At 45.8% G+C, this 15095-nt stretch overlaps 1 protein-coding gene across 3 annotated transcripts in view; it reads right to left on the bottom strand.

Moving 5' to 3' along the window:
• Txl (Thioredoxin-like) overlaps positions 1–15095 on the bottom strand; it is a 54531-nt gene that overhangs the window by 15273 nt on the left and 24163 nt on the right. For 2 of the 3 annotated variants that reach the window (XM_080272980.1, XM_080272981.1), the window contains exon 2: positions 8019–8175. In XM_080272980.1, coding sequence (XP_080129106.1) covers positions 8019–8135 — 117 coding nt within the window. In that variant the 5' untranslated portion in view covers positions 8136–8175. Of the gene's footprint in view, positions 1–8018; positions 8176–10307; positions 10508–15095 lie in introns of those variants that run through there. The other variant, XM_080272978.1, reaches the window with a different exon arrangement.

Here is a 15095-nt window from a genome sequence, read left to right as displayed (position 1 = left end):
TAATAAGACATGTAATAATGAGAGTTTCTGCTTGGACTGAGATACCAGTATATTCTTTCTGTGGCACTATGTTTCCTGCCTAACAGTGATGAATGTGTGGCCTGTTACCGAGCTTACTGACACATTTTAGCCATATGGCAATATGGTGTACCTCTAAGGGTCGATGATATACAAACATCTACTAACTGCATTATGTGTACAAATACACCAGTTCCTAATTTGTGGCTTTGGTTGTTATTCAAACATTAATATAGTATGCTAACTCAAAAGACTGTCCACTTGCTTTTTAAGTGTGTTCTGGGCTGGGTTTAACGACCTGTGTTGCTATCCACTTTAGAGAGTCTAACATTTGATGATACACTGAAACATTGCAAAGTGATTTAGGCAATCGCATATAGGATAGGTGGTTGTGACCATAAACCACTCACTTAATGAAGTGCTGCCATCTTCCTTCACCTTTATCATTCTTTTCCTATGTCTGTCCTCCTCTCTTCCTATTTCTCCCACCTTTCCTGTTACTTTTTATTACAGTACTCTTCTTTCCTTTTCAGATGGCTTTAAATTGAGTGACAAGCCTAATGGTTTCCTCTAAGCCAGCAAACCATTTACAACGCTAGATGGTAATCATATAACCAATCCATACGTGTTCCCAACATGTCAACAAGTGGGTTGGTGGTGGGTTAGTGCCCCTCCCCATAACGGGTTATGGCACCTGGCTATAGGTAGACGTACAGGGTCTTTTTATTTTGATTAATTTTTTCTATTATTATTTTTTTTTTTTTGGTGGTGGTGGTAAGGAGGAAGGGGGTATTATACGTGGATTTCTGCCATTTGCAAGCGATTTTGTAATGTTATCCCCGAGAAATATGGAGGACAAATTTTATTTAAGAACAAATACTGCCAGACACAAACTGTGAAGATCCTGTTCACTATAAGAAAGAAACACCTCATGGTGGCTCAGTTCTGAATACCATGGTATCTCAACGTAAGTTTAGTTTCTCAGCACTGTTTCATATTTCTGCTACAGAAGTAGCTAGGATTTTAAGGCCAGGGTGACCAGCCTCATTATGACGTGGCCCAAGGAGCACCAGGTACTCTTTGTATTATTTTACTTTTGCACAACCATGGAATCTATGGAAGTTAGGACATCAGACTTAATCAATCTGAGGAAGCATTCTTCCATACTTTCCATCCCAGATGAACAATAATAATGGTAAGTGTTTCACCCAATCACAGTTCACAGAAGTCAGATCTGAACAAATTACAGTGCTAAGCTGATGAACCTGAAACTGTTCTAAGATGGCTAAAGTTGAAAAAATACTCAAGTTACATCTAGGCTACATATATATATATATGTATGTATATATATATATATATACGTATGCATATATAAATATATACAAGTAATCCCTCTAATATCCGAATGCCCAATATCTGAACATCCCCACTAACTGGACATAATTGTCCCGGGATCCAATAATCCCAAAATGGTCCGAAAAGTGCAAAAAATCGAAAAAAAACTAAACGAATTTTTCCCGCCTGTAATTTGAACTTGGCGCACGGGGCGCGGGACAGCTTTGTTGTGGCGTGTCATTCCTCCGACGCCCGCTAGAGCGCCCCTGCATCCTCCCCACTTTCCGCCTGTCTCTCGTCGCAAGTGCACGCTCGTCGCCATGGCTGCCCACGTGCTCGCTTTTGTGGTGGTGCCTTACCTGCTGCAGGCACTCCTGCTGCTCTTGTGCCTCTCCTTCATGTGTGTGATGATGGCCCCGCCGTCTGAGAAGAGGAAGAGAGTGGTGCTGACTCCGGAGAAGAAACGGGAGATATTGGAGAAAGTAGATGCAGGGTGGTCTTCTTCCCGCATCCTCCGCGAGTTCAACCTGGCCCGATCTACTTTGTTCGATATCAAGAGATCCCGAAACAAACTCATGCAGTACACGGCTGACTTCTTGTCAAGAAGCAAACGCAACGTGGAGAGGAAGGTGATGTTTACCCCCAAGTTTGCTGAAGTCGACCGCTCCACGTTGATTTGGTATCGACAGCAACGTGCTGCTGGTGTGATGGTATGTGGTACGGAGCTGAAGGCTGCTGCTGAGAAGTTCGCCATGCTTCACGACGCCCTAGACTTCAAGGCATCCGAGGGTTGGCTCTTCGCGTTCAAGTTACGGCATGGCCTTACCAACCGTAAAGCTCATGGTGAAGCTTTGGACGCTAACGAGGATGGAGTTGACGAGTTTCGGCACAAGGTGAAGGGCTTGATCGACAGGGAGGGCCTCACTCTCGGTCAAGTTTACAATGCTGACGAAACTGGTTTATTCTATCGCTCTTTGCCAATGAACACTCTAGCCGAGGAGACGGAGAAGCGTGTACCTGGTCGCAAGCTCTCCAAGCAACGGATATCCGCTTTGTGTTGTGCCAATGCTAACGGCATGCACCAGCTTAAGCCCGTTATTGTTGGCCGTACAAAGCAGCCTCGGTGTTTTCATGGGGTGATGGATGTCCTTCCTGTCGTCTGGTACCATTCTTTGAAGACATGGTTTACAGCCCAGATCTTCAAAGACTGGTTCCACCGCAACTTCATCAAGGAGGTCATACATTACCAGACGGAGACACTGGGAATCCCACACGACCAGGTAAAGGCCCTCCTTCTCCTCGACAATGCACCTGCCCACCCGTGCGACAAGGACTTGGTGGCTGAGAATGGCCGGATTAGGTGCATGTTTCTGCCACCTAATACGACTGCTCTCATCCAACCAATGGACCAAGGAGTGATCGTGGCAACAAAGCACCTATACTGATGGAAGTTCCTGGACAAGGTGATGGTTGTTCTCGAGGACGAGGACGAGGACGAGCGCAGGGAAGGACGGGACACGCGAGGCCAGCGGACTTTGGAAAACCTTCGCCGCTACAACATCAAGTCTGCAATCTACAACTGGGCCAGTGCATGGAAGGAAATCCCTGTCAAGACTCTAGAAAATGGTTGGTCTCGTCTGCTTCTCGGAACGGATGTGGAGTATGATTTCCTAGGTTTTGACGTGGATGACTTTCATGCACGTCTACATACGCATGGCGACGATGTTGATGTGGATGATGTGCGTGAGTGGTTGGATGACGACGAGGGCGATCCTGGGTATCAGACCTTGTCTGATATCGATATCACATCTTCAGTTGCAGGTGTCAGTACCCAGCTTGAAGATTCCAACGAGGACGGCGATGATGATGAGGACTCCTCTCAGCATGACACAACTCCAGCCATCCCCAAGCTGAGCACACTCCGGGAACACCTAGAGTTCATTCTCGACTACCTGGAACATCCGGACTGCGACAGGGAGATAGGGCCCTTGGGACTTGTGGAGGAAGTGCGTGCTGTCAGGCAGCGCATCATCAATCGTCAGAATTGTCATTCTTTGTGTCAATCAACGATTCACAGTTTTTTCAGGCCCGTGACCCCTGCTGTGCCCAGCCCTGGCTTCACTCCATTGCCTCCCCAAGACAGGCCCTCATGCTCCGAGCCACAGCCCAGCACATCAGCCACGGTGGAGTCATCGCTCGACGTGAGTTTTCGTCTGTCTTCAGAGTCGTCTGCAGTGGGTACGCCATCACCACGACCCAGCGACGCACCCCTAGGTCACCTGCCAGTAATACTCTCGGACTCTGACAGTGAACAGACGCCAAGAACTTCTCCAATAGACCACACGGGAATTTATAGTGTTGTGCAGTGAAAAAAACAGTAAAAACAGTGCACTGTTAAGGATTTAGAGTTGTGAGTGAAAAGACAATTTTTGAACTAAATTTTACGTAAATAGACTTGTGTGTCTTTGCTTTTGAAAATGGTTATAAGAGTGGAAAACGTTAAAGTGCAGAGTGCAACACTTAAGTTACGATGGAGCATAAGTTAGACAAGAGTGCGCACTGTGAAGAGAATGGACTTCTGAGTGCGAATGACTAAGTTCAGTGCAAGACTTCATGAACAGTGTACTGCAAGTGCTTCAGGAAATCCTTCTTACTATCAGAGTCTGAGAGGAGGCGGTTATTCTTCGAAATGGCCATGGACTTGCTGTAAGTAGGCAGAATGTTTCATACTGTACTCTACTGTATTTCCATACTATACTTACTTCAAACACCTCATTTCACTTTTTTATGTCCCTTACTGGTGTGAATATGCTGTGTCTTAGGTGCTATGCATGTGCAATAGGAAGGTGTTTTTCTGAGTTAGGCTAGGTTAGGGTCCATAACTACCAGTCCAGGAGCCAGGCACTTGTAAGTACCCAGAATGTTGAATATTGTATGAACCTACCTCAAAAACCTCATTTTATGCTTCTTTTGCATTTATTTCAGTCTTTTATGTCCCTTATTGGTGTGATTTGGGTCTTAAATAGGTGCTATGCATGTCCAGAGGGAGTTGTATAGGTGTTTCTCTGAGTTAGGGTCCATAAGTACAAGTCCAGAAGCTGGGGCCCAATATCCGGACAGGACCACTATCAGGACCTGTCTATGGCTCTATTACGTCGGATATTGGAGGGATTACTGTATATGTGTATGTATATATATATATATATATATATATATATATATCTATCTATCTATTGCCAGACGCCTCAATCCTGTTCGGGGTGGCCACAAACAAATCGCCTCCACGTCGCCCTGTCCCCCACCATTTCACTGTCCCGCTCCCAACTCACACCCCCCTCTCTCATATACCTCTCCACCCCATCCCTCCATCTCATCCTCATCCTCCCCCTTCCTCTTCCCCCCTCCACCTCACTCACATACACTCTCTTCGTCAGTCTTTCACCCTCCATCCTCTCCACATGGCCAAACCACCTTAGTGGATTCCTCCTAGCGCTTCCTATCACATCCACATCCACACCACAACGCTCCTTTATATCCTCATTTGTCAGCCTGTCTCTCCATGTTACTCCACAGGCTCCTCATAAATAACTCATTTCCACTGCTCTCACTCTTGACTTGTGTCCTTCCAACAACGTCCAAGCTTCACTTCCATACGTTAGAGTTGGTATCACAATACTGTACTGTCATGTAGTAACTTTTTCACTTCCATGCTCACTTCCCTGCTTCTTATCACTAATTTCAAGGAACCAGCAACCTTTCTTCCCTGCTGTACCCTTTCAAGCACTTCATCCTCCAAACCTTCATCCTTACTCATCACACTACTCAAGTACTTAAGCGTACTCACATTTTCCAATTCCTCACCATCCAACCTCGCTGTACATTCACTGACTTCACCTCTCTCAAAGACCATCGCTTTACTCTTCCTTACATTCACCTTTAGATTCCATTTCTTACACACTCTCCCAAACTCATCCACCAAGCCTTGCAGCTCTCCTTCATCTTCACTCAACAACACAGTATCATCTGCAAACAACAGTACTGGGAGTTTCCAAAGACTACCCTCTCTCACCAGGGCCATTCCAACATCCACTACCTTACCTTGTACCTCTTTTATTACCCCCATCCATGTACAGATTGAACAACCATGGAGACATGACACACCCCTGTTTCAAGCCAACCTTCAAAGAGAAAAATTCACTCAGTTCACCATCAACATGCACTGCAGCCTTAGCACCATCATACATACTCTTCACAGCATTCAACAACTTCCCATCTACTCCATATATTCTTAATACTTTCCACAATCCTTGTCTATCCACCCTGTCATATGCTTTCTCCAAATCCATGAAAGCCACATACAACTTCTTTCCCTTCTCTAGAAACTTTTCCACTAAAGATCTAAGAATGAATATCTGATCTACACAATCTCTTCCCTTCCTAAAGCCTCCCTGTTCTTCTCCAACTAATTCCCATGTTCTTTCTCTAACTCTGTCAATAAGTATCCTACCATACACTTTTCCTATTATACTAAGAAGACAAATGCCCCTATGATTACCACACACTGCTTTTTCCCCTTTTCCTTTGTACAAGGGAATAATTATACCTGACTTCCAATCCTCAAGAACTCTACCTTCCTCCCAGGCCAATCTGCACATCTTCCACATCCATTCTACTACTATCTCTCCCTCATGCTTCAGCATTTCACCACACACTCCATCAATTCCTGGGGCTTTCCCCAATTTAACTTTCTTCATTGCTTCCACCACTTCTATCCTACTGATTTCTTCCTGTCTTCTCACCTCCCTCCTTCTCCCACCCATTCCCCAGCCACTTATACTCGCATCACTTCCATTCTCTATGTTCAACAATTCCTTAAACTGTTCTCTCCGTCTGCTCACTTTTTCTCCCTTCTCCACTAGTAATCTACCATTTTTATCTTTCACTCCCCTGCTAACTTCACTTCCACCCTGTCTTACCCTTTTCACCTCTTTCCAGAACATTTTCTTACAGTCCCTCCACTTTACACTCAAGTTCCTTCCAAATTCCTCATCCGCTCTCTTCTTATATATATATCCATCCATCCATCCATCATCTAATCCTACGTTGTCCCATGAGGAGCGTAGAAGCCCAGGGCTAGACAAATTAGTCCTGGCATTTAAGATGAGAGTGACCAGCCTCACTCATCCCTGAGTGGCACTACGTGAGCAATAAACCCCAACCACCCATTGGATATAAACCTTCACCGGCTCAATCCGATTGGAGCACTGGTATTACAAACCGAACCACCAGGTGCCAAAAATTTGATTATATGGTTACCACCCAGCATAGTAAATGGTTTTGTGGTGTACAGGAAACCATTTGGCTTGTCACTCAGTGTAGAGTCACCCATAGGCAGAAGGAAGAGGAAAGAATGAAGGAAATAAGACTGAAGAGGATGGATGGAGAACAGGAAAGGGCAGACATCCAAGAGCAGCACTACATCAAGTGAGTGGATGGTGAATGCCCCCACCTACCACACTATATATATACCGGGTATATATATATATATTGCCAGATGCCTCAATCCCGTTCGGGGTGGCCACAAACAAATCGCCTCCACATCGCCCTGTCCCCCGCCATTTCACTGCCCCGCTCCCAAATCACACCCCCCTCTCTCATACACCTCTCCACTCCATCCCTCCATCTCATCCTCAGCCTCCCCCTCCCTCTCCCCCCATCCATTTCACTCACATACACTCTCTTCATCAGTCTTTCACCCTCCATCCTCTCCACATGGCCAAACCACCTCAGTGTGTTCCTCATAACGCTTCCTATCACATCCACACCACAACGCTCCTTTATATCCTCATTTGTCAGCCTGTTTCTCCATGTGACTCCACAGGCTCCTCTTAAATAACTCATTTCCACTGCTCTCACTCTTGACTCGTGTCCTTCCAACAACATCCAAGCTTCACTTCCATACGTTAGAGTTGATATCACAATACTGTCATGTAGTAACTATATATACAGGTATATATATACAGTATATATATACCAGTGTAATATACTGTATATATATTCTGAGCAATTTTGGTCAAAATTTCTATGGGAAGACAGAAGATTCTTGAGATGAAGTATGAATGGGATACTTCAAAAATGAGTACCGGGTACCACTAACTGCTGATAAAAATGTAGGAGAAAATAATTCAAAATGCACAAAAATAAAAAAGACAAAAAATCCAGGAAATAGGTTTTTACATAAGTAAAAAGTAAAAGATTATCTAACTCCTGGGGGGTCTGGGGGCAGTCCCCTGGAAATTTGAGGTGGCCAAGTATTTTTCACAGGTGGCCATTGCCACCCTGGCTGCCCTTCAGGCTATGCCACTGTACAGTATGGTAGCTAAACGATAACATTTTAATGATATATCATTTTCACAATAAATAAGAACATACACCCACATACTAAAATTGTAAATAGAGTACCAGTAAAGATACTGTACAACAGTTCTGGCCTGACCCAACCCTCACTATAAATCCAAGTTCAGTGTGTCGGTATAATTCTCTCATATGAACAAATCATGGTACTGTGAAACAAAACAACAATATGATTTGTATCAAATGAAAACTGTCTGCATAAGCTTACATTAAATACAAAATCCTGCACAAATACAAAGTTTATAACTAACTTTGTTCCTGTAAAATATAAATGTTGGCGTGGCTGTTACTCCCTGGGAGGCAGCAGCACCTTGACACTGGTTCACATCAATCTTGAGAAATACAGCATTAGGGAATTTTCTTGCCATCTCTTCAAACACTGGAGCAATGCGCTGACACGGACCACATCTGACAACAAATTAACAGTATCGAGTTCAGCACTGCAATAATCAGTAGGAGTGGTTGGAATAAGTTCAGGGAGCTGTTGCCTCTCCTGACAATAAGAAGAGAGTTGAGGGGTAGAATGGGACTGGAGTGTATTAGTGATGTGATGAGAAGGGGTAGACTGAGATGGTTTGGGCATGTGGAGAGGATGAAGGATGGTAGCTGGGTGCAGAAAGAGAAGTGTTAATGTTAGGGTTAGGGTTGTGAGAAGAAGACCGAAAAAGACCTGGGACGGGGTCACTGTGACCTCAGGGATAAGGGACTGAATATGGAAGCTGCCAGAGATCAAGCAACATGGAAAGCCACCATTAGGTGACCAAGGCAACACATGCAAGCATGCTGGAGCCTTCAAAAAGGAATGAATGAAAAAATACCATATACAAACACACACACACATACATACAGTATATACGCTTTATTTACACTGTATAGTTTTGTATCATTTATTAAGGCTCCAACATGTTTGCATGTTTAGGCCTTGGTCACCAAATGGCAGCTTTCCATGCAGCCTGATCTCTGGAAGCCTCCCTATTCAGTCCCTCATCCCAGAAGTCATTCTCCATGACCTCCTCCAAGGTCTTTTTTGGTCCGCCTCTCTCAACCCTACACTGAAATTCACGTTTATCACCCTCCACACCCAAATGTCATCCTCCATCCTCTTAGCAAGCCCAAACAATTTAAATCTATCCCTCCGCATCACAACACCAATACACTCCAGTCCCATCTTTCCTCTCAACTCTTCAATCGTAAACCTAGCCCCTCAGACCTTGCATTCATGGAAACACTAGGTACACATCCATCTATTGTGTCATTTCTGTATGTTTGAGCATATAATTACCCTCTTCCTATACTGCCCACATCTCACTACCATACAGCATTACACTCCTACCACATGCCCCATACAAAGATCCCTTAGCGTAGATGGAGAGCCCTCTGAATGTCTGGAGAGGCAACAGCCCCTTGAACTTCCTCCAACCACTCCTTAACCCTGCCACTGAGATAACTTCAGCCCCACCTCCTGCACATAACGTCCCCCAAATGACAAATTTCTTCCACACACTCAACAGACTCACCAGCAAAATCAATCCCTCCATGCATAACAAACTCTACTGCGGGCTCATGGCCTTTGGTTCCTTCTTCCTCGCATAAAAAAAAAAAAAAAGGCTCTTCCCAACACACTGCACACATGAAATCAGCATTATCTCGCACTCTACCTCTACTACAATATCTCATTAAGTACCCACTTGATGCAAATACTGCACAAGATGGAATTATTTCCCACACCCTTGCAGAAAACCTCACATGGCCACTCTCCCTCTTCTAGACAGTTCTACCACCTGCCCTATCACTTTTGCTTTATCTTCATTTACACTCAAATCATGAAGTCCCATTCAGTCTCTCCACTTATTAAATCTATCCTCCACCTCCCTTTGCTTGTTCTGTTCAATTATTTTGGTCAAAAATCTAATTTTAATCACCTGTGATATCTAACACATTATTTTTCTTAAGGTCATGGGTTTGTAAGTTGACCACTTAAATAGGTGTGTAGCTGTCCTCGTATTTTATCAAAATGTTAGCAAATGATACAATGGAAACAAACACTTTAAAACACTTGAACAGAAGCTGTAGCTTCTTCTGAATCTTATCCATCAAGCAATTTAAAAACAGAATACCAAACTATGCCTCAAGGACCTCCCTAGCAAGATAATAATGCATAAGCTAAAACAAAATCCAGAAGGTAATACTGTACTAGAAAAGTATTGGAATTCCTAAAAATTATCCAAGATAACTTCAATAACCAAAGTAGTAGATTCTTAACATTTACCCAAGATAACTATAATCATGTCTATGCTACCTTTTCATATTTTCGATATGTAACTTCTCCGTTTTCATGGCTAATCCATACATTTAAAAAAAAAAAAAAAAAAATATTATATTTGAAATGCTGCAGGACACAGATGGCATGTTTTCCACCCATACAGATACTATATAAAACATAAGGTACCCTATATCTGTTACTCACCTATATTCCAAACCAACCCTACAGGGTAAAAAAAAAAAATGCGGTAAGACTGTAAACTCATCCGGTAACTTACCTCGCCGAAGTGAAATCGGCAACCACTAATTTACCCCCTGCCTGGGTCAGTTCTATTTGGAACTGAGCATCCTCTGCAAGAACTTTGTAATTGCTGGCCATTTCTAAAAGATGCTGGAGCAAGTGTGTAAGAAGAATGGACAGACAGAGTGTCACACCACCTGCTGAGTCACCGTGGCCGCTTGACAACTGAATGTTTACTACTGCTCTTCCACTCCAGTAGCCACACTGCTCGGCTCACTTTCCCTTTACATAAACTGATACAAATGTTTAAAAGTAACTTTAATCATTATCTAGTTTTATTCGGAAACTGATTATAATGCACCCAAATTCCCTTACGAGAATTACATCATCGTACCATTCTCTTTTGTAGTCGAAGTTGGACCTCTTCATGATCAGCTTCTCTTGAAGTGAACAATGACAGTCCGAGCTAGGGGCCATTTAATAATAATAATAAAAAAACAAAACAAAAAAAACAAGATGTTTTGTTGCTTTTTTTTTTTTTTTTTTTAGGGTGTACCTTAGGACATTTGAAGTGGGTAGTCTTAAGTTTGGTCAGTGGTGGGTATGGGCGGTATTAACTCCTTTCCATCGTTTTGTGACATCCACTGGTTCCAAGATATTCATTGCAGAGCTGTGATATATACACCAAAATACCTGTTACTGAATTGTCTTTCAGTGATAAGAGATTTATACAAATTGGGTCATTCTTGAGGTCAGTAAGGGTCAAAAGGTCACATGACCTCCGATTTCGTAGAAAGTCGGATATCTTGGCAATGAAAGCTCTTGCTTGCCCCTGCAATGATAGGGAAACACAATCACCCAAGGTTCAAACTAGGGTCATCTGGAGTTTTTGAAAAATGTTTGGTTCAATTTGATAGGCATACAATGCAGTGGTCATGACATTTTTTTAAAGTTAGGTCTGTTATGCCACGTTCCCAGAGATAAACACCTTGCTCTCTGAGTATGTGGGTCTGATATTGGGTTCCTTCTACGACTGAGTCCTGAGCATGCAACAGGGCTTAAATACACAGGCTAACCAGTTTTACACGTACACTATCCACAAAGAATACAGCGATTTGACACAATACAGAATGATAGATTACACACACTATATGAATGATACGGATCTGAGTCTGGGACTATAGTCGCGGCACGCGACTCTGAGGTTATTATCGTGCCCTGGCAACCTACGATTCAAAAGTGCGTCTGATTTCGTGTATATGAGACGTATGTGATTCATGTATAGTATGTTCGTGTATAATAACATTCGTGTATAATATATTCGTGCATAATACTATGATTCGTGTATAACATGATACGATATAGGACGCACTATTGAATGGTAGGTTGTCAGGGTACGATAATGACAACCTCAGTGTCGTGCGCCGCGACTACAGTGGGCTGGTAAGATAACTGCAGGTGGCGCCCAGGTGTGGGAGATGGCTCATCAGGTGTGTGCTGTCTTAAGTGGCGCGGGATCACTATTTTACTCTTGATCATCAGGCGAGGGCTGCTGGGTGGTGTACAGTAGAGGGAGGCCTTTCACTGGAGGGGCCTCCATCAGTCTGTCGGTCCTCGGGGCTGGGGCCAAACAGGTCTAGCAGGTGCGCTGCCTTGCGCCTGCCCTTGGTGGAGGACAGTTCGCCGGCTTGTCTAGGAAGGTCTCGGCCGGGAGTTCTGGGGGCATCTCTCTTCGTCTGGTGTCTGCAATCTCGCCTTAGTAGGGAGTCCGAAGGGCCGCCTGCGGTCTCTCCTTTCCAGGGAGCCCGTCAGAGGCTTCCTGCGGTCTCGCCTCCAGGATTCCAACAGTGACTGGTGACTTAGGGGCGCTGGTTGTAAAGAGTGTACCCCAGGACTCACTATAGGGAAACTCCAGACCTCTTCCAGCAGTGACTTTGCTGGGGAGCCTGCTCTGCCCCCTGTGGTGCAAGGAAAGTGGGAGGGACGTCTCACTCGGCCTCTAGAGGAGGCAAGCAAGGGGGATGACCCACTCATCCTCTGGAGGAGTGAGGCAAGCAAAGGTCGTGACCCTCAATAGGTGCCGAAGGTTCAGCAGATGAGGCTCGTACGATGGGCAGGGCCTCCCCGGTGGGCATGGTGGGTGCCGCTGTGGTTCTGACTGTAGGGTGGTGTGCTCAATGGGCACATCCTTTCCTTGAACCATCCCCTGCTGTCCTAGACCTCCCAGGTAAGGTCCGTACGATGGATGGCGCCTCCCTAAGTGGCATGGTGGGCACAGCCACGGTTCTGCTAGACACTGGGAGTGCAAGCAAGAGAAGCACAGTGGGTGTCCTCTCCCTGGCGAGCACACTGGGCGTCGTCGCGGTCCTGCTCAGAGCGGGGGCTGCAGGTGAGGGAAGTACGGTGGGTGTTCTCTCCCCGACGAGCTTGGTGGATATTGTCGCGGTCCTACAGAGGGCAGTAGGTGAAGGGAGCATGGTGGGCGTCCTTTCCCCGGCAAGTACGGTGGGCATTCCTACTGGGGGCTGTAGGTGAAGGGAGCACAGTGGGCGTCCTTTCCCCGATGAGCATGGTGGGCATCGTCACTGTCCTACTTGGGGAGTCTGCCGGCACAAAGATCCTGCCCCAATTCCATTGAGCGCTGGTCCAGGCGGAGGGAAATGCGGCAGGGCAACATACCTCTAGTTGATTCCGTTGAGGGGAAGAGGGGCGCGTGGTGGTTGGAGACATATGTCCGACTTGTCCCAATTGCTCGTTCTCTTCTCGTGTTTCTATATGGTCTCCCCTTTGTACTGCCACATACCCATCTTGTATTTCACCACCGTCACGGCTGAAGAAGTCACGTCCTCGTGACTGGAGATGGTACACGTGAGAGGTAGAGGTCTGGTAGGCTGGCTGAGGTGTTGGAGGAGTGAGATCCAGTGCTGAGTGGGTATATTTGGCTCCTGGTGGGGTTGGTACACTGACTCGAGGGTGAAGGTGTGTGTGGTCTTCCACAGGAGACGCAGAAATTGTGGTGTACCTCGGAGGTGTTGTTTGTTTCCCTGGGCAGGGGTTGATCATTTCTAGAGGTGCAGTGTGTAGTAACTGGCCGGTGACTCTGGGCTGAATGCTTGAGATGGGTGAGGTGACATGGGTTTTATGAAGTCGCACAGGTGGAAAAGTACTGGACTGACACACCTTAATTGTCCTGGTTGGGCTGGCCACCGAAATTTTATTTCCCACCTGATGCATTTTGAGGTTTACGGAGAAGGTGTGGGAGAGCTGGAGGTGGTTTCTCTGGGTGGTGTTGGAACTGGTGGAGGTGGGGGTGAGGGTGTTGGTGCATATCTTGCCGGTGGGCGAAAGAGACTACTGGATCTAGTAGTGGTGGTGGTGGTGAAAGGTGTAGGTAGTGAGGAGCTTGGGTCACGAGGTGAGGTGGCCGGGTGTGGGTGGGGGGTTCTGGGCTGGGTGACGGTGTCGTTGTGTTAGGTGGTGGCAGTGCGGCGGTGGTTGATAGTTGTGATCTGGGAGGTGAGGCTGCCGGGGATGTGTGGGAGGTCTTTAGGGAGGATGTGGAGTTGGTGGGGGCTATGATGGAGGACGTGAGTGTGGAATGAGGAGTGAGTAAGGGTGAGGAGTGTGTAGGTGTGATGTAGCACGCGTATGAATTAATCGTGTTGGCGCAGCATGCTGAGTGGGAGAGTAGGTGTGGCGTGGTCGGGAGGCGGTGGGTAAGGTGCGTTGTGAGGGGTAGAAGAGACACACGTGGCAATTCTGGTATGTGGAGTGTCGTGATATTAGATGCTGACCTGATAGGGGTTGGGAATGTTGACTGTGTAGGAGCCTGAGAATCAGGGTGTCACTTTGTTAGGGATGGGTAGTTGGGCCACCATAACTGAGTCGCCAGGCTTGTAGGAATTGATGGGGGTGATGTCAGGCTGAAGATCTTATTGGTTTTGTAGATGATGCAGTCGGCACCTGAGGTGGTGAAGGGGATTGGATGTGGGAGATGTAGGTTCTGTTAGAGCGGTAAGAGAAGGGGAGTTTCTCCAAACATTCGTTCATGAGGGGTAATGCCGTCTTCTCTGGGACAGGTGTTCATCCCCCACTGCACAATTTTTACATGGGCTGGCCAGGCTTTGTTTTGTGTTTCTTCTATTCTGGCTCGTACTTGGTTGAGGTAGTAGCTGGTGCAATGAAGGCCTTGATAAGAAACAGAGGCTTGAGTGTTGCAGCTGCATGAGGCTTACATGAAGGAGTGTTAGTGTCAACTTTAACATATGGATGTGAGACTATGGTGTGGCATGAAAATGAAAAGTCAAGAGTAAGAGCAGTGTAGATGGGACTGCTGAGGAATGTATGTGGAGTACAGAGGGTGGATAGGATACAAAATAACGTGATTCGTGAAAGATGCGGAGTGAGGAAGTCAGTGGACACCAAAATTGAAGAGAGTGTACTGAGATGGTATGGTCATATGGAGAGAATGGATAACAATAGAGTGGTGAAGAAGGTATATCTGAGCGAATTCGAAGGAGGGAGGAGGCGAGGTAGGCCAAGGAGAAGATGGAGAGATATGATGGATGAATGTGTGAGGAAGAGAGGTTTTGAAGTTGGTGAGGCTAGGGAACTGACAGGAGATCGAGCTGGCTGGATGAATTCTGTGAGGAGAAGTGCATGATCAGGGATTTTTGGCACCATTTTTTAACGCGGCAGCGTCTGGATTGACTCTGTCGGATACGATTACACTGGTTTACGAAAAATTTCAGGCAAGCATGAAATTAGGTGTTCTAACCTAATTTTGGGGTGCTGATTTCAGATTCGAAATCCGTTTGCACTCATC

Source organism: Coenobita brevimanus, chromosome 52, assembly GCF_032717465.1.
Source record: "Coenobita brevimanus isolate Jiangsu-jjx chromosome 52, ASM3271746v2, whole genome shotgun sequence".
Classification (NCBI taxonomy): domain Eukaryota; kingdom Metazoa; phylum Arthropoda; class Malacostraca; order Decapoda; family Coenobitidae; genus Coenobita; species Coenobita brevimanus.
Note: the sequence above shows the minus strand (reverse complement) of the source record. Positions and strands in the feature narration are given on the sequence as shown.